The sequence below is a fragment of the Lissotriton vulgaris genome, chromosome 11 (assembly GCF_964263255.1).
Source record: "Lissotriton vulgaris chromosome 11, aLisVul1.2, whole genome shotgun sequence".
Lineage (NCBI taxonomy): Eukaryota > Metazoa > Chordata > Amphibia > Caudata > Salamandridae > Lissotriton > Lissotriton vulgaris.
This window is the reverse complement of record NC_141699.1, coordinates 1,077,133,046-1,077,151,264: the sequence shown is the minus strand read 5'-3', so window position 1 is coordinate 1,077,151,264 and position 18,219 is coordinate 1,077,133,046. Positions and strand designations below refer to the sequence as shown.

The 18,219-nt window shown below is 45.8% G+C and overlaps 1 protein-coding gene across 1 annotated transcript in view; it reads left to right on the top strand.

Moving 5' to 3' along the window:
- The first annotated feature begins 529 nt into the window (after positions 1-529).
- LOC147684152 (acetylcholine receptor subunit delta-like) overlaps positions 530-18,219 on the top strand; it is a 63,964-nt gene continuing 46,274 nt past the window's right edge. The window contains exon 1 of the mRNA XM_086944955.1: positions 530-701. Coding sequence (XP_086801081.1) covers positions 650-701 — 52 coding nt within the window. The 5' untranslated portion in view covers positions 530-649. The remainder of the gene's footprint in view (positions 702-18,219) is intronic.

Sequence of the window (18,219 nt, the reverse complement as noted above, 5' to 3'; positions counted from 1 at the left end):
AGAAACAAGCAGGTATTCTGGTACAGGGTACCCGCACTTCTATTTTTCTATTTCAAGCACTGTCTCATACCAGGGGCAGATTCAGAAGTGGGCACGCAAATGAACTTGTTCTGGCTCTGAGTCTGAAGTGGATGCCACATAATTCCACTCCACAAATCCACACCACACACAGAATTACACACCACACAATTACACAACTAACTTATCCAATCCAACCCACATAATTCCACTACACGCCACATACATTCATTCCATAGCACATAGGTAGATAACATTGCCATTTACAATGCCAATAGCTCTAACTCAAACGAATGCCAGACCGCTTGCATTTCCAGTGCTTGTTTTCTCCTTGCTATGCCCAGCTATGAAGGCCCGGCTCCTTCGCATGCCTGGAGGCGGATGAATGGCATTCCTCACACTTTCCTGTGGCGGGGCTAGCTGGCAGCCGTTTCTATTTCGGTTCCAGGCCTCCACCTGCCCCCTGGCTTCCTGCCCCTTCCGCCTGGGCACCTGCCCTGTCCGTCCCAGGAACCCTGGCACTCGCCACTGCCTGCCCCGGCCTTGAGGAGCGCGGAACTGAAGCAGGGAGGCCTCGAACCGGAGACCGGGCCCCTCACGTGAGAGACACCCGAGCCGAGCCTCGGGCGCCATGGGGAAGGAGGTGCTCGGCCTCGGCCTGCTCTGGGCCTTCTGTCTGAGAGGTAGGAAGGGCGGGGGGCAAAGAGTGCTCGCCCCGGGTGCCAAGAACCACCCCTGTCTAGAAATGTGTGCTGTGGGGAGAGCTACTAGGATAGCACAGTGGGTCAATGTTTGGGCAGTTTGGAATCATGGAAGGATGCATGCAACTAAATATTTTATTTTCTCGAGGGTTCTAAAAACACCCCAAAATGAAAACCATTCCTGTGATAGCAAATCTCTCGTGTTGGCCAGTTCTATGAGCTCGTTGCGGTTTCAGTCCATTTTTTTTTGCATTCTGTTACTTGTAATTTTTATTTGTACCGAGGTAAAGAGGACTACAAGCAGGACTTTAAGTTAGCTGGGTCCTGCCGGTGCTCAGCACCGGCAGTTCTAAAATGCAGATGCTGAGACGGGTCGCTATCGGGCTCTCCTTTTTTGCCCTCACCCTCGGTGAACAGATAAATCTAAACTCCACAGCAGTACCACTGCTCACTGCCTTTGAGGTAACTTCAAAGAGACTCATTGTATTTCTTTTACAGTCTCATAAATTCAAAACATTTTCAATATTTTATATACAACGAAGCCATAGTTGCTCATTTATCTTATGCAGCCAACAACCATTGGCAAAGCCAATAGTCCAGACATGTTGTTGATGTAATGCTACTTACTGTATAATATATCTGCATGCAACGATAGAAACGGCAAAATGCCAGAGTGGCGGCACACTATGCTAAACACAGATTTTTAGCTTGGGTGTTTTAAGCCACGCCCATAACCACTTCGGCCACGCCCCTTCAAGAGACCCCCCCAGTCTTTTCATCCCACTTAAAGCCCTGACTACAAGCACTAGAATGCAAAGGAAACATTTGAACTAGATCACCCACTCTCATATGGAGCTGTGGAACATGTGAATGTTGTTCCATTTTACCTTTTCCCCCCAATTAAAATGCACGAGGAGGCACTCAGCAGATAAGATAGTTCGACAGACTATGTACCTGCTGCGAGCAAAAAGTACTAAGGCACTGTTGGAAGCCATGAAGGTTGAGCCGCATAAAACACTTATTGTTATAGTAGCGGTGTATCTTTCCATAGTTCGTGTGTTTTCACACGAGTCACCAAAGGTCACAAGTTCCAGACGTGACAGCCGAACGCAGCCTTCCGTCATAACAGTGACATAACGATAGGCACAGAAGACACAACAGACACAGACGCCATTTTGTGAGGTGGGTAAACAGGGCCTGAGAGTATAGACATAGCCACGATTTCCGGTGTGACGTATATTCCTGCATGTCTTCTTCACTTATTTCTATGTACGTTCGACGTTGAGTCAGGGCCGGCTTTAGGCCAGTGCGACTGGTGCGGCCGCACTGGGCTCTGACCTGTGGAGGGCGCTCCGACCTCGTAGGGGGGGGGGGGGGGGCAGTGTTTAGCAATAACTTATGATTGCAGAGATGAGGGGCACTTTTGCCCGGTGGTAGTGAGAGAATCCGAGAGGCGCAGTGGCGTATCACAGGCCCCGCATCCCCCGACGGTGCTGGGGGGTCCCCGAGCTGCAGGGGGCCCCCTCAGAACAGTACTCAGGCCTGAGAGCTCTGGATTAAATCCAGAGCAGGGGGCCCCTCCGTGTACCTTGCAGGGGGGGCCCCCTCAACATTCCTTACGCCACTGAGGCGGTACTGAGGTGTGGGGGTGCGAAAAATGATTGTCGCACTAGGCGCCACCAGCGCTAAAGCCCGCCCTGTGTTTAGTTATTTCTTTTTGTGCCAGTCTCCTCCAGAAAAGTATCCACCGCCCGCTTATAATTCAGGGCTGATCTATGGAGCCAGGAGTTATGTTTTTTGGGGTCCCCCACAGAAACCCCTGCGGAGTCACTCCTTGCTAGCTCACTTCAGAGAGTTTACAATTTGAAAGACAGTGTGGCGGCGTTTACGGTCCACTAAGAGATTTACAACGAAGAATATGTGAGCAAGTACCTAGAGCATTGAAAGCTGAGGGGCTGATTTACAAGCCACTTGCCCTGCTGGTATATACTCCCCTACTTAGGAAATCATGTATTCGTTTTTGCCGTAGGGCGGCGCCGCAGGCCTTCCTGCCATGCTGCCCTATGTCAAAAGAAAAGGGCGGGAATGCACCGAATCTATTTGATGCGGCACATTCCTGCCTTTTCCCCTGCGCCGGCACATAATGAGCTGCCGTGCGCCCACGCGGACACCTTTGCACTATGGTGCAAGGGTGCCTGCTTTGAGGGCTTTTTCCTCTTTCGCTGTGTGCTGCGCAATGCACCATACACACAAAAAACGAAAAACAAGGAGAAATAATGATTTGTCTCCTCGTTCTGCCTTCCTTGCGCCTCTTGTAATTTTTTGGCACTGCCTCCGTTTTACGATTTCTCGTAAATCTGGGGCAGTGTCAAAAAGCCACGGATGTTGCCGGAAACGCCCCCAGAAACACCCTTTGAATGCCCTTTAATGCAGAAAACTTCATTAAAGGGAACGATATTTATCAGGCAGCATTTAGCCAAGAAAAGTGACTAAGTGCTGCCCGATGAATATCACGCAGGCTTCTGCGCCAGGGAACGTCACAAAAAGTGACGATCCGGCGGCGCAAGGGGCCTCATCTTTGTGATTCTGGGCAAACACTTGCGCTTCCTGATTCCAATCAAAGTTAGGTCGAATCACAAAACGATTAAGCCCTGTTCAATACTATGGGCCTCACGTATGAGGCCCCTTGCGCCACAGGAACATAATTTGTTGTGACGTCCCATGGCACAGGAGCCTGCTCCATATTTATGAGGCAGCACTAAGGCACTTTTGTTTGGCTTAATCCTGCGTCGTAAATATCACCCCCTTTAGCGCAGTTTTCTCAATTAAAGGGGCGTGGAATGGGTGTTGCTGGGGGCGTTTCCAGCAACATCCATGGCATTCCGACACTGCCTCAGATTTACAAGAAATTGTATATCGGAGGCAGCGCCAAAAAAGTACGCCTCCCCAGGGAAGGCGTAAGGGAGGCCCAACGAGGAGACATATCTTTATTTCTCCTCATTTTTCTTTTTTCGATATGTGCTGCATTCTGCAGCACACATAGGAAGAGGAAAACGCCCCTTGTGGTTGTTTTTGTGTATTTCCCTTCCTGCACAAAAACAATCATCCCCTCAATGCAGGCAGGCACCCTTGCACCGTAGTGTAATGGTGCCTGTGTTGGCGCACTGCAGCCTATTGTGCGCCTATTGTGCGCCGGCGCAGGGGGAGTGCCACATAAATCTCTGTTGCTTGTAATGCATTTGGTAGGACTATGAGTTGATGTACTGCACAATCCATTCACGAGGGGGCGCTAGTGATTTGTATCACTGTGTTCATGGTGGGTATCTCAATGGTGGGCACAAAACAGTCTCCACTTGGAGGTTTATCCCTCTAAAGATGTTTGGCCACACAGTGCCACTTTGTAAGTGGAAGGAAAATGATGTCATCTGTAACTTAAACAGTTATGTGCGATTAAAATTTGTGCAAACACTAATGACGTTGCAGGTTTAGATCCATGTTACTTGTGATGGATGTGAAGGTCCAACTAGTGGTTAGTGGTAATCACACTCACGTTTGCGGTTCTAGTTTTTCTGTAATTCTTGATTTTGTGTGATGTGGTTGGTGCTGCCAAAGTAAACCTTCTGGGCCCAAGGTGCGTAAATTCAAAATGTGCGTTACACGTGGCGCGTGTAACGTCCCTGTGGCGCACTCTTGAAAAAATTCTTCTTACTCTTTTTTCGTTAACACTTGATGTTTATTTTTATAGTTATTTTTCCTTTTCATATATGTTTCTTCAATAAATTATTCACTTTTCATAATATATCAACTTGTTTGCCCAATGCATTTCGGGCTGTGGCCCTTCTTCAGGGACTTAATCCTACAAATTAATCCAGAATTATACAAACATAAATATAAATATAATGTGGTAGTACTGATCAAGATGTTGGTATCAATTTATGCATCATGACTGGGCGTTACGGTGCATTTCAGAGGAGCGTGCGGTGTAAGTTTACAAAGACGGGGTGATTAACCATGCACGAAGCTTAACCGTGTAACGTTGACTTGGGAGCGTGAAAAGCTCATATATTAAAAGTGCTCTAGGTGCGTAATTCGGTGATTCGGGAGGGTGATTAACCATGCAGAAATAAAAAATGTGGTTTTGGCATTGCGATACTGCGTGTACCAGTGTGTGCATTATTCGTGTTTTAAAGTGCACATAATTCAAAGGGTACATGCATGTGGATGAGAATCCACTGACCTGAAGCTTGAATCAGAGTCTAGCTTCGGAGATAGCGTTCGCGTTGATTCTGAAATGATATTACAATAATAATTAGCGGTCTATTGAACCGCAACGTGCGAAAGGAAAAAAGAAAGAAAGTATTTCGCTAGGATAATGTCTTACCAAGTGGTTCTCGACATTCGGGATCTCGATGTGGCGTCCGGAAGTGTGTAGTCGGGTATCTGGAAACACGTAGTTTCCGTATGGGTGTTCCGTGATTCATGAAGAAACTACGTTTCATTTTGATAGGGTAATACCGGTCACATGGTGGCTTATGTTGTAAGCGATCTTATGATTGGTCCTCGGTTGTTCGGGGATACACCGAGGCAACCGGGTTTTCGACGCGAAACTTTATTGGTAGCTGCGAATGTGTGCATTCAAGTTAAATGGCGATTGTGACAAGAATACCGTGATGGATGACATGTACATAAGTCAAAGCCTGCCCTTGCTTGGATAGCGCCTAAGGTGATGGGCAGAAAGAAAATTGGTGCCCCCCACTGCCATTGGTGAACAAAATGATAGAGCAGGGGGCACCTTCTGTGTTCACAGGTTAGTTCAAGCTGGTCACGTTTGAGCAACGACTGGTGTCTGAACAGAACAAACATGTCTGCCCCCCCCCAACTCACTTGATTTAGTCACAGCTTAGCTCCAGTGCTTAGTTTGTGAAAATGTAAGTGCCAGGGCCCTCATCAAGGGGCCACTGGAGCTTGCACCCCCCATTGCCCCTACCAGCGCTGCCAATGACAGTCCCGACACAAATACTAACCATCACAGTCTTACCAGTGTGACAATTCATAGTTTTCCAGACCGCCAAAGCTATTAGAATGGCTTTGTTGGCAGGTATTAGTCGTTTTTAATGTATATTGAATTAATAACAACTGTTGTTGTGCTCATCTCTAATTTAGACAAACAGCGCCACCATGGGGCAGACTGTCATAAGTGCAGGTATTGAAAAATAAGTGCTGGTGCAAAGCACTGTTATGTTATGTTATGTTATGTTATGTTATGTTATGTTATGTTATGTTATGTTATGTTATGTTATGTTATGTTACAGGGTATTTGTAGAGCACGCAGCTACACCTGGGAGTGTTCCGGCGCTAGTGTAACCCCATGACAGAGCAGTGAAAAACAACAGCAGGCACCGCCCCTACTGTTGGAAGAGCCAAGTTTTTAAGTTTCTCCTGAAACTAAGGAGGTCCTGTACCTGTCTCAGGGAAGGCGGCAGGCTATTCCATAGCTTCGAGGCTGCCGCCTGAAAGGAGCGTTCCCCCTTACGTGACCAAAAGAACTTTGGCACGATCGTCAGGCGCTGAGTCGAAGACCGCAAGGTTCTTGATGGTGTATAGGGCTGAATTCTATTCTTAATATAAGGGGCCCGAATGTTGTAAATGGCTTAGAAGGCCAGCACCAGGGCTTTAAAATTTACCATTTTTAGCACTGAGAGCCAGTGCAGGGACTTCAAGTAAGGGGTCATGTGTGTCTGGGTCCCACCGTAAGTACCGCCCTTGCCGCCGCGTTTTGTACCACCTGCAGGGGGCCTAGTAAGATTTCAAGTACAGCACGTTGACATAGTCCAACCTTGACGTAATCAGGGCTTGGACCACTGTTTTCCTATGCAAGATTGAAAGCAAGTGGAGGAATTTCCTCATCGTTTTTAATAGCCCAAAACAAGTGCCGGCCACTGATTAGACCTGGGACTTCATGGACATATCAGCATCCACTTTCAGCCCGAGGATTTTTACGGTGGTGACTGGACTTGCTGGAGGACACAAATTCTGGGGCAACCATTGGCGCCATTCATCACCTGGAGTATGTCCAAAGAAAATCATTTCTGACTTTTCTGAGTTGCATAGCAGTTGATTTTGCCTAAACCAGGTGATGAACACCTTTGCCAAGCACGTGTTGATTTTATTTCCTCTTAGCGCCTCATCCTTCTGGCAGGTATACAAAAACTGAGTGTCGTCGGCGTAGGATATTACTTTTGCCCATGTTCCTCTGCCAGAGGTGCAAGGGGGGCCATATATATGTTGAACAAGGTTGAACTTAGAACAGAGCCCTGTGGCACTCCTACTCTCAACGGAGGAATGAGGGCCAAAAAAGGGGGGGACCAAACTGTTTGTTGGCGTCTTTCCAAGAAGGAGGAGAACCACCTAAGGACCATGCCCCAATGCTGCAGCCCTGAAGTCTGCGCAGAAGTAAGTTATGGGGCACGGTATTGAAAGCCGCAGAAAGGTCCAGTAATGTCAATACAGCTTTTCCTCCTCCATCAAGAGTAGTTTTAATCATCTCTGAAACTTCCAGTAAGGCCGTCTCCATACTAAAGTTGGCTCCAAACCCTGACTGGCTCGGATGTAGTATATGGGTTGCCTCTACAAAATCAGTGATGACAACATTCACATACTTCTCCAAAGCTTTGGAGCAGTAAGGCAGCGACGATATTGGCATATAATTGTTGGCTATCGAAGGATCGGCTGAGGGTTTTTTTAGGAGCGGGAGGATTTTTCCGTGTTTTCAACTATCAGGCATCAATCCTTCAGACAAGGACAGGTTCAAAACCCGGTTGATGGCTGGATTCAATACCTCGACAATGGATGCCAAAGTTTTGGCAGGACAGGGGTCCGAGAGAGAGACGGATTTCAGAGCCTTCTTTATTTTAAGTGACGTGGCCAGTGGAAAAGGGGGGAACTCCAGAAGGGTCTCATCCAGAATTGAGGAGTCAGGGGAGGACAGGCCAGTATTGCCCTTGCCAGCTAGAGGCAAATCCCTAAACAAATCCTGGATAATTTAAATTTTATTGTAAAAGTATTGTGCAATGTGATTCGTCCATTCATAAGTACCGGTGATGGGGCTCTTTATTGCATTGGAGGAAGAAAAGTCCTTTACGATCTTGAACAATTCCCTGCTGCTGTTCCCAGCTTGTTCAATTTTTGAGGGCAAAAAAGATTTTTTCCCTCACAGACTTTGGCATAGTGGGCTTTCGGTGCCAATTTATGGGTGATTTTATTCAGGGGATCAACGTTTTTCCTCCATAGTCGTTCAAGACATTTACACGTGCTTTTGCTTTTCCTTAGCGCCTCTGTGAACCATGGCGCTGAGGCGCTACAGTGTTTGGCTACTCAAATTTTGGGCGGAGCTGGACTGGAAACCACCTGCTCAAATTAAGAACTGTTTATCTCCATCCCACTGGATGTTGGACAGGGTTCAGGAGGATTATTGATGTGTGGCAGAAGGGTGTGTAAGGGGGATGGAGGGCAAATGAGGGGACTGATGGAGTGTTAAAAAGAGTGCCTGCAGCTCGTTAAAATGATTAAAAGCACTTTAAACTGACTGACTAGAGCCAAGTAAGATGGATGCTGCTGTTTGCACGCTCTTAATGCAGACATCCTACTGCAACCCCTGAAGACTGGTGCCTGGGCCTTGGCCCAGCTTGCCCGTGCCAAAAGCTGGCCCTCCTTAAAATCAACAGGACCTTGGCTGGAATAGTATCCCAGGAAAAAACAAATTAGGGTCCCTTCCTTATACCACCCCCTTAATTTTTTAGTTCCTCCCACTTTTATGCTTCTCTCTTTTCTAAATGCTGTATATAATAATACCCTTTAATATGACACAAAATAATAGCAATGCTTCCGAGCCACACTTTGTGGAGGAGAAAGAAAAGCTTGCTCTGCTCTCTGACACTGTTGTATGTTGAACCTATTATATTTACAAAGTGCCAAGGCACCCTCCCACACCCTTGTGAAGGTAACTGGGTAGTTTACAAATGTCTTTACCTCATGGATAAAATGCTCATGGCATCTGTTCTAGCAGGAACCAGGAACTCCATCAGAAGATCCCATCCATAAGCTTATCATCAGCAAGACCAAGGCAGTGAGGATTGAAGATATATCTAAAAGTCCCAGGATATTTGACCTGGTTCTTTTGCACAATGGGCTGTAACATCCAAACTGCTTAGGAATCTAGGGGGCATAATTACAAGGAAACAGCGGAGTGCAGAGCTGCAACATAATTTGCAGTGCCAAGCTCTGCCTTTTAAAAAAAGCATGGATGCTATATTTACAAGAGTACAGCGCGCCCCTGTGTTTTCTCTAGCGCTAGCGGAAAAAATAGCTGCCTAGCGCCAACATAGACACACTTGCTGCATAGTGCAACGGTGCCTGCATTGCAGGAAATTATTGTTCATGTGCAGGAATGTGTCCCTTCCTGCACATAAACAATCACTAATGGTGATGTGTTACTTCTCTGTGTGCTGCAGAATGCATCACCCATAGAAGTAGCAAAGCGTCAGTATTTAATGATTGTTTATGTGCAGGAAGGGACACCTTCCTGCACATAACAAATCGTTAATGGCTTTTTGCTCATTCTACGTGTGCTGCAGAATGCAGTACGCATAGAATGCAGCACGCATAGAATGCAGGACGCATAGAATAAGCAAAACCAAGGAGAAATAACAGTATTTCTCCTTGTGCACCATTCTAACACCTGCTATTGCATGGCGTTAGTTTTTGGTGCTGCATAAGATTTACACATTCTTGTAAATCTGGGGCAGCGTCAAAAAGCGATGGGCGTTGCGGTGGAACGCCCATAGCAACACCCATTGCAGGCCCCCTTCATGCAGAAAACTGAGTTAAAGGGCACCACATTCACAAAGCGGCATTAACCCACAAAAAGTGGCTTTACGCCACTTTGTAAATATGGAGCAGGGCATTGTGCCGCAGGAATGTCGGTAAAAGTGATGTTCCTGTGGCACAATCCCCTTGTAAATATGCCCCTAGGTATCAGGATTGACAGGTTCTTTTTGTTTGCCACTCAGTATGGTAGTCAAGGCATCCATGTTGCCACTCCCTGGTGCTTTCATAAGGATCCCAAAATGTCTACCATGAGGCAAAACAGTGTATTACAGCAGGGTTCTGGTTTTTCAGGCAAAAGGAACTATTTAACCCCTTCCACGCTGATGACGAGATCAGCTCGACATGAGGTACACCTCTCGTACGCTCATGACAAGCTGAGCTCGTCATGATCCGCGGTATTTACAAAACTTCAGTGCACAGCGGGAAAAGCCGCCGCGCGCATGAGGTTAAGTATACTCTCATGGGCCTTTTACAGCGTGTGCCAGTCAGAGAACGACCTTTACAACAGGGTCGTTACACCGTGATACATTTACATTGCGGTCATTACAACTCAAGATGTTACAACGACTTGTGGTGGGTGGCACTCTACACCAAGGAATAGTATGATTTACTAGTCCAACGCCTTCTCTACTGTTACACACAGTGGAGTTGGAATAGTAACTCATACTATTCCTAAGTCCAGCACCTCTAGCGCAAGTCATTGTAACGACTTGCGTTGTAATAACCACAATGTAACGTACAGAGATCTAAATGATCGCGTTGTAATTTCACATATTCGTGCAAATCTGGATGCAAAGGCAGAAAACCACATCAGCCAAGTTAGCAACCAATAACTGCAGACTTCACCCATGTCTCCTGTTTTCACACATTTATGTTGGCTGCCTTTGCATCAGAGAATACCATGGCAGGGGGAATAGTGATGGGCATTGTAAAGTGCGCATGCCGGTTTGGCCGGCAGTCTTAGGCCGTCCAAATAAATAAGCATGTGTACTTAGGTTTCTCCAAACTAGCTGTGTTGCACAGCCGGGTTGGAGAAAAAGTACAGAGTTCCAGGCACTGTCTGAGCGGCAAACCAGGCCACTCAGACCAATCCTGGCATTTCTTTCATGCCATTGAGAGCAGCGTCGGTATTGGGTGGGGAGCCTGGGCCCTAGTGACTGCTCGGAGGACAGCTGGAGAAGAGCTCTGAGGCGACGGCATTTGGTAGGTAAGTTTTTTATTATTTATTATTCCCCTCGTCCCCCCCCCCATCTAGCTATGCGGCAGCCACCACTGCTAAGGTTGCGAACTGTCTGCAGATGATGCTGGGCATCTCTGCAGCTTTTGAGCTGCGGGCCACCATCTTCTGCTGAGTAGATTGACCACAATGGCTCAGGTAACTCATGAAACTTTGAAGTGACTTGATTCCTAACTCTCTAACCGGTCACACAAAGTCTACTTAGCATCACTGAGCTGTCTCCGTCCTGTGGGGTCCCTATTGGTTCACCCCGCCTCTACCTGAAGCAGTATCTACCCCACACCTCCGTTTCATCTTCTTGAGATTATGCAGGTAAAAGCCGAGTCATCTGTGAATCCAGGTCTTGGCCAGGTGGAGTCAGGATCATTCTTCGGTGCTGGAACTTCAAAATGTATTAAAAACCTGGCAAGAGTGGTTGCACAGCAGCCAACTCAAGCATTATGAATGAATGAATGAATGAATGAATGAATGAATGAATGAATGAAGGAACTAAGTGCACACTAATACCCAAAGGCATCTTGGTACTGAACGAGACAAGAAAAGGTGTGCACTAATTATCAATTTCTGTACAAAGAGCCATGTTTTCAATGACTTTCTTAAAAGGGAAAGGGAGGCAGCTGTTTTGAGTTCAAAAGGCAGGCTCTTCCAAAGTTAGGCAGTGGACCTAAAAGCTCTTCTGCCACCCCAAGAGGACAGTTTGAAAGCTGGGACCAACAAATGTTTTGCAGAGCTGGACCGCAGGGTCTACCGGGCGTATACCACCCCAGATTTTACTTGAAATAAGAATGCAATGCCCATGAAGGGTCAAATAGGCCTTGCAAAGAGTTTTAAAGACAATTTGTGTCTAACAGGCAGCCAATGAAGGTTGCTAATGGCCGCTTTTGCTGAGTGGTTTTTGGGGCTCTTTTGAAGGAAACGTGCCGCTGCATTTGGAAAAATCTGAGGCTTCTACAGTGAGCCCACCAGAAGATTTAGACAGAGGCTGTTGCAGTAGACTAGTGTTGTCAATACATTGGCAGTGACCACTATCTTTAAAATATCGAATGATAGGTATTTTTTGATTTGTTTAATTATTTTATGATTACAGCATCACAGTAACAATCCTGCCCTGAAGCCCCCACATCAGCCTTCACCCTACCCAGAAATATATGCTTCAAAGCTTGAGGTACCCTTCAGACTCAACAACCTTGGTTTCCACTTTGACTCGAAATGACCCCTTGGGGGAAGCTGTTATCCTCAATTCATTGAGAAGTGTGGCTCACCGGTTAGAGGAGGCAGTCCTCTGATGCAGAGGTCAGACCCGGGACCAGGGTTCAATCCCCGACGCGGCAGGGCCTTGAGCTCAAAATGTCCAAAGACTCAATAATTCTCGCCTCGGTGCCTACTCGAATCGTGGGGTCACACTCTGCAACTCTGGGCAATAGCTTGCTTAATCTCCACTACGGCCCCACTGCGATGGGATGCCTGGTCTTCACCTTGGGGATGCCCAGTAGGGGTAATCTCGCAGGGAAAGGCCAGGACGGGTTCTCAAAGCAAGCGCCTTGAGACCTTACGGTGAAAGGCGCTATATAAGAACATATGATTTTTTTATTTACCCTGACTCTCCATCCCATATATCATCCTGGTAGTGCCTGCCTCTGTCAACACATGACACAGGCATCCCACCAATCAAATGGGTCAAAAAATCCCAAGATTATCTACAGCAGTCGAGCTAATCCAGGGACTGGGCAGGAGAGATCATCAGGAGTTTCAGGTAAAATCTCTCCTTGGAGTCTGCTGGTTGAGTAGAGACTTCTGTTCCTACTGGGATGGTGGATGCACAGATGCAACGACGACATGTCCCCTCGTGACAGCTTAAGGAAGCCGCTTGTATAAACCTAGCAGGGATCTCAGGAGCCAACACAAAAGACTGCTGCAAGCTCCTCATTTCAAACAAAAACTGAGGGAGGGCCTAGCATTCACAGTCCAAGGGCCTGCCTCTTGGAGCTCCCTGTCTCAGCATTTATGGCTTCTCCATCCTTTGACCCTTTAGCAAGACGCCCAAAACACCCCTCTTTTAAGTGAACATGATAAGACGCCTTAACAAATGCCATCATCCATTCATCTACAGTGAAATATTATTTTTCAACTGGGCTAAGTAAATGTGAATTTAATAATTATGTATTTCATTGTGTGTCTAACATTGATCATGCACAAGCAAAATATGACATGGTGCACATACACTGAAAGGCCCTACAATAGTGATGTGTGTGTCGCCCGTGCGCGCAGGAATGGAGCACCAGACGTGCAAGCAGGGTGTACGACAATGGGCACGTGAGACACAGACCACTCCACTATCAATGCACATGAACATGTCTGGATCACATATCATAACCCTTGTGGTGTGTGCTAGTGAAATTCACAAGATCCACTGTGAAAGTGAAAAGAACCAATGAACAGACTATACTGGTCATTGAAGGAAAAGAGGCGAGGCTTTAGGGGAAAGGTTTACTTTGGTAAATATACCAAAGTAAGAATGAAAAAGATATTGAAATTAATTGGTATGAGTCCCCTTAGGTACATCAGATAATAAAAGCTATGGTATATTTTTATGTATGCATTTCAAGTGCTTTGTATATACCCGCCTCGCTGCCTTGCAGCTGCCTCAGTGCACCGGGATACACCATGCCTTTAGAAGTGTGAAAATTGTGGAAAAATTTAGGAAACACTAATATCTACAACAAATATATTGTGAAGTGTATATCAAGGGTGCAGATGATGTGAGTGTGATCTAAATTTATTCATCAGTCTATTAATTAAATTTGATAGGACAATTCAATTGTACATGTGACCCACCCCCAAACGAAGCACAGCTGGTCACAGCATGCCTAAATAAGGAGTTGCATTTCAGATAGCTGAGAAGGCTGGCTGGATTACACAGATTATTCCATCAATTCTGCTCACCCCAAGGTAGCCAGAGAAGAAATGCAAGATGATACCTCCTGAGCTGACACAAGCCGGACTCCGTTCAAGGCAGCATAGGTAGTGGAACCTTCTCCTAGTGCTTAGAATACAACTGAGGGCCTGTGAGGCGCTGGCAAGAGTTTCCAGAATTTAGATGAGTCTTGGTAGATTTTTCCCTCTCTAGGAAGGATGAAGGTGGATGAAGTTTCTACTGGACCAGAACCTGCCCAAAGCATCTTCTAATCTTTAAAATACACCACGAAGGGGACTCTGCTATGATAGAAATGGAGGTAGGGTCTGTGGCCCCTTCTACATGTCTCCCTCAGTTCACTGTATCCAGCTCCGACCCCTATTGGCTGAAATGTATTTCTTGACACTGGATCCAGAGTTTTTGAATCTTAAATGACTAGAACGTTCAAAATCATATCGATCCCATGTGAACCCTGATCACAGCTGTGCAGGTTCAGTGGTCAGTGGGTTTCCAGGGGCCCAGAGACTATGAATGAGACGAGGACCAAGGGGCCCACAGACACGCACCCAGATACAGGCTTATTTTATTGCCCCCAAACGACAAGGAGCAGGACCCCAGAGGGGCACTAGAATATCTGTAAGAAATGAGGAGGTGCGCCTTCTTGGTGGCCACTGCTCCCAATTCCAATGTCCATGAAGATGCAAAGACCTCGTGTCCAAATAGAAAAGATGACTGCAGCCATTAGGAACCGAGATATGGGATCATTGTTCTCCCTGTTGCCCAAGATCAGCGGCTCAAGGAATAGCACAAATACACAAATATATCACTCAAATGAAATTTACTTTAAATATTTATATCCTCTTGTGTTTTACTTTTCAAATTACGAGGATCTGGCACTAATGAAACATGGGAACCCAAAGGAAAGTGTTTTGGAAGAGCCCCAGCTAAGTGGAATCTGTCTCTGCCCACCCCCCACCTAGATTCACACTGCCCCCAGCATCTGAAATCATCTGTCTCTGTCCACCCCACACCTAGATTCACACTGCCCCCAGCATCTGGAATCATCTGTCTCTGTCCACCCCACACCTAGATTCACACTGCCCCCAGCATCTGGAATCATCTGTCTCTGCCCACCCCACACCTAGATTCACACTGCCCCCAGCATCTGGAATCATCTGTCTCTGCCCACCCCACACCTAGATTCACACTGCCCCCAGCATCTGGAATCATCTGTCTCTGCCCACCCCACACCTAGATTCACACTGCCCCCAGCGTCTGGAATCATCTGTCTCTGCCCACCCCTCACCTAGATTCAGGTAAACTACTCGAGGGTATTTTTAGAGTTCAGATATCAAGGGCGCACTGCCTCAAATTTAACGTTCACGTGTGTGTTTCAAAATAGGTAACTGTGTAGTGCGTAAAGAGCAGACGGGAAATCACCCTTAACCGTCTAAAAAGTCAGAGACCATGTACAATTGAACAGCTAAGCTCTCGCAACTACAAATAAATATTCCACAATTCAGTGTGATTGATAAGTAACAAAAAACAAAATAACATAGAAGCAGATCCTTTGGTGTGTTGCTTGTCCCAGCAGGGTGGAGATTTATTAGATCCAGACTTGAGGAATAACAGTAAACCGACACGTGTTTCGTCGTGTGCCGTTGAGTCAACACGACTCTTCAGGGCTTAGACTCAACTCCTGGATGTGGGTTGAGTGTGGTCTGGAGGTATGGCAATGTTCCACGTAGGTGGATTAGAGAGAGACACTGGGATTATTGTTAATCAGATATTTTAGTAGATAGTGGTGGACTATCCCGTGGATCAATTCGTAAAGGCGCGTTCTGTTGGCTTTGTTTCGTCTAATTTCTGGGTGTGTCAGAAACCTCTTGTTAAAGACGCTCTGAGTATGTCTGTATTCTAGATGTAGACCGGGAGGGGATCCATACAATTTGAAAACCTTGAAACGGGTGCGTTTCCTGGTTAGCGGTAAGCTTAGACTCAACTCCTGGATGTGAGTTGAGTGTGGTCTGGAGGTATGGCAATGTTCCACGTAGGTGGATTAGAGAGAGACACTGGGATTATTGTTAATCAGATATTTTAGTAGATAGTGGTTTTCAAATTGTATGGATCCCCTCCCGGTCTACATCTAGAATACAGACATACTCAGAGCGTCTTTAACAAGAGGTTTCTGACACACCCAGAAATTAGACGAAACAAAGCCAACAGAACGCGCCTTTACGAATTGATCCACGGGATAGTCCACCACTATCTACTAAAATATCTGATTAACAATAATCCCAGTGTCTCTCTCTAATCCACCTACGTGGAACATTGCCATACCTCCAGACCACACTCAACCCACATCCAGGAGTTGAGTCTAAGCCCTGAAGAGTCGTGTTGACTCAACGGCACACAACGAAACACGTGTCGGCTTACTGTTATTCCTCAAGACTGGATCTAATAAATCTCCACCCTGCTGGGACAAGCAACACACCAAAGGATCTGCTTCTATGTTATTTTGTTTTTTGTTACTTATCAATCACACTGAATTGTGGAATATTTATTTGTAGTTGCGAGAGCTTAGCTGTTCAACCTCACCTAGATTCACACTGCCCCCAGCGTCTGGAATCATCTGTCTCTGCCCACCCCACACCTAGATTCACACTGCCCCCAGCATCTGGAATCATCTGTCTCTGCCCACCCCTCACCTAGATTCACACTGCCCCCAGCATCTTAACCTGAAACCGCCAGAGCTGTCCATGGTTCTGAAATCACCAGTATAAGCATCGGCCCAGTGAAGCCTGTTGGGGCCGGCCCATCTGAAAGCTTGGCAGAGACCCTGTTCTGTGTTAAAAAAAACTATTTTCTCTGAACAAAAAGTACATGTTTCGATGTGCAGAGTACTATTTCAATGCTTGGGTGGAATTTCAATGATACTGGAGTAATTTCAGTCATTTTGCGCGGCTCGACGCGGAAATTGAAATCATAACACAATTACGCCTCCTTCATAATTAAGAATTTTTTTGGGGAGATAATGCTACAATGAGAGCACATGTAGTGAGCGCCGGAAGCTGCTCACGCTGCTTTTTATTTTCAGTTGCATTGATCGATATTTTCTTAGCACAAAATACATCCTCGCATCCCTGTGATTTGCCAGCATGTTTCTGCCTCTTTTAGTCATGCACTGGTCTCAGGCACTCTTCGGGGCTCTAGAAAGATCGCGAACATATATTAGATATATAGAATCAAAGGCAAAGCCCGACTTACCCTTTCCTGTATACTATTTGGGTCATTCCTGCATTTCCTGGTCTGGGAAGGGGTGGTGACTTTTGTAGTCACACATTCGTCAAGGAGATGTACCCATAATTCACCTATACAGCCCCTGTTCTCAGCCAAAACGTGGAGTGGAGTTTTTTGGCAAACATTAGGGATTCCAGGGACATTGCACCGCATAGAATCAATTTATTACACTTTATTTTATTTTGATTCACACTAGGGTAACCACTTAATAAAGGTAATCCTTGTGGTATACCTTAAGGTATTTTTAAATTATAACTGGATCTCCAAAACATTATTCAGAAAATTACTATATCTTAAGAACTTCCTTAACAATCATGAGGTTAAGTCCGCCTGGAAGTACCAGGATGGGATGATGTGTAGATGGGATCACGTTAGTGAGACCACCTTAACCAATATCTTAAATATTCTAAGATTAGGTGATCACCTAGGATAAATAACACCCAGGGACATGGAGAGGAGTAAAGGACCCTTCTCCTTCATGAAAAGCCTTGCCGCGCCCATATGGGGTTATGAGGTTTTGGGAGGCAGTGCAGTGAGTGAAGCCTCCATTTCTCCCTATGTGTTAGTAGTGAATTGTGTAAGTAAGACAATTATGGTTTTTTAGATGCACATTTGTCATATATATATATATATATATATATATATATATATATATATATATATATATATATATATATATATATATATATATATATATATATATATATATATATATATATATATATATATATATGCTAATCCAATGCTTAAAAACTTTGATAGAAAAGCAGACATTTGAGGTGAGTGTCGCTGGTGTTGAGGGTGCTCTATACAGGAGCTGCCTTCCACCTAAACTTGGGAACTACCCAGAGTTCTCTCCTTCTTTTTTTGCCTAATTTATGCGTCACTCTATGCCTGCAAGGGTATTGTTTTGACTTATACTGGATGCTCCCTTGTGTCTGGACAAAGCTAAAACTCTCTGAAGAGCTGTAATGACAGCGAAACACGTGTCAGGGGTTGCTTTTATTCATTTCAGGTTGGCTTGAATGGTATGTTACCAATCCAAAGCTGTAATACTGTGCCTGGAGTGATGAATGGTTTTTGTCATTTTACAGCTCGGCGAGGATAGCATTGTGCTAATCCTATGCTTAAAGACTTTGCTGTACAAACGGCAAAAGACTTTG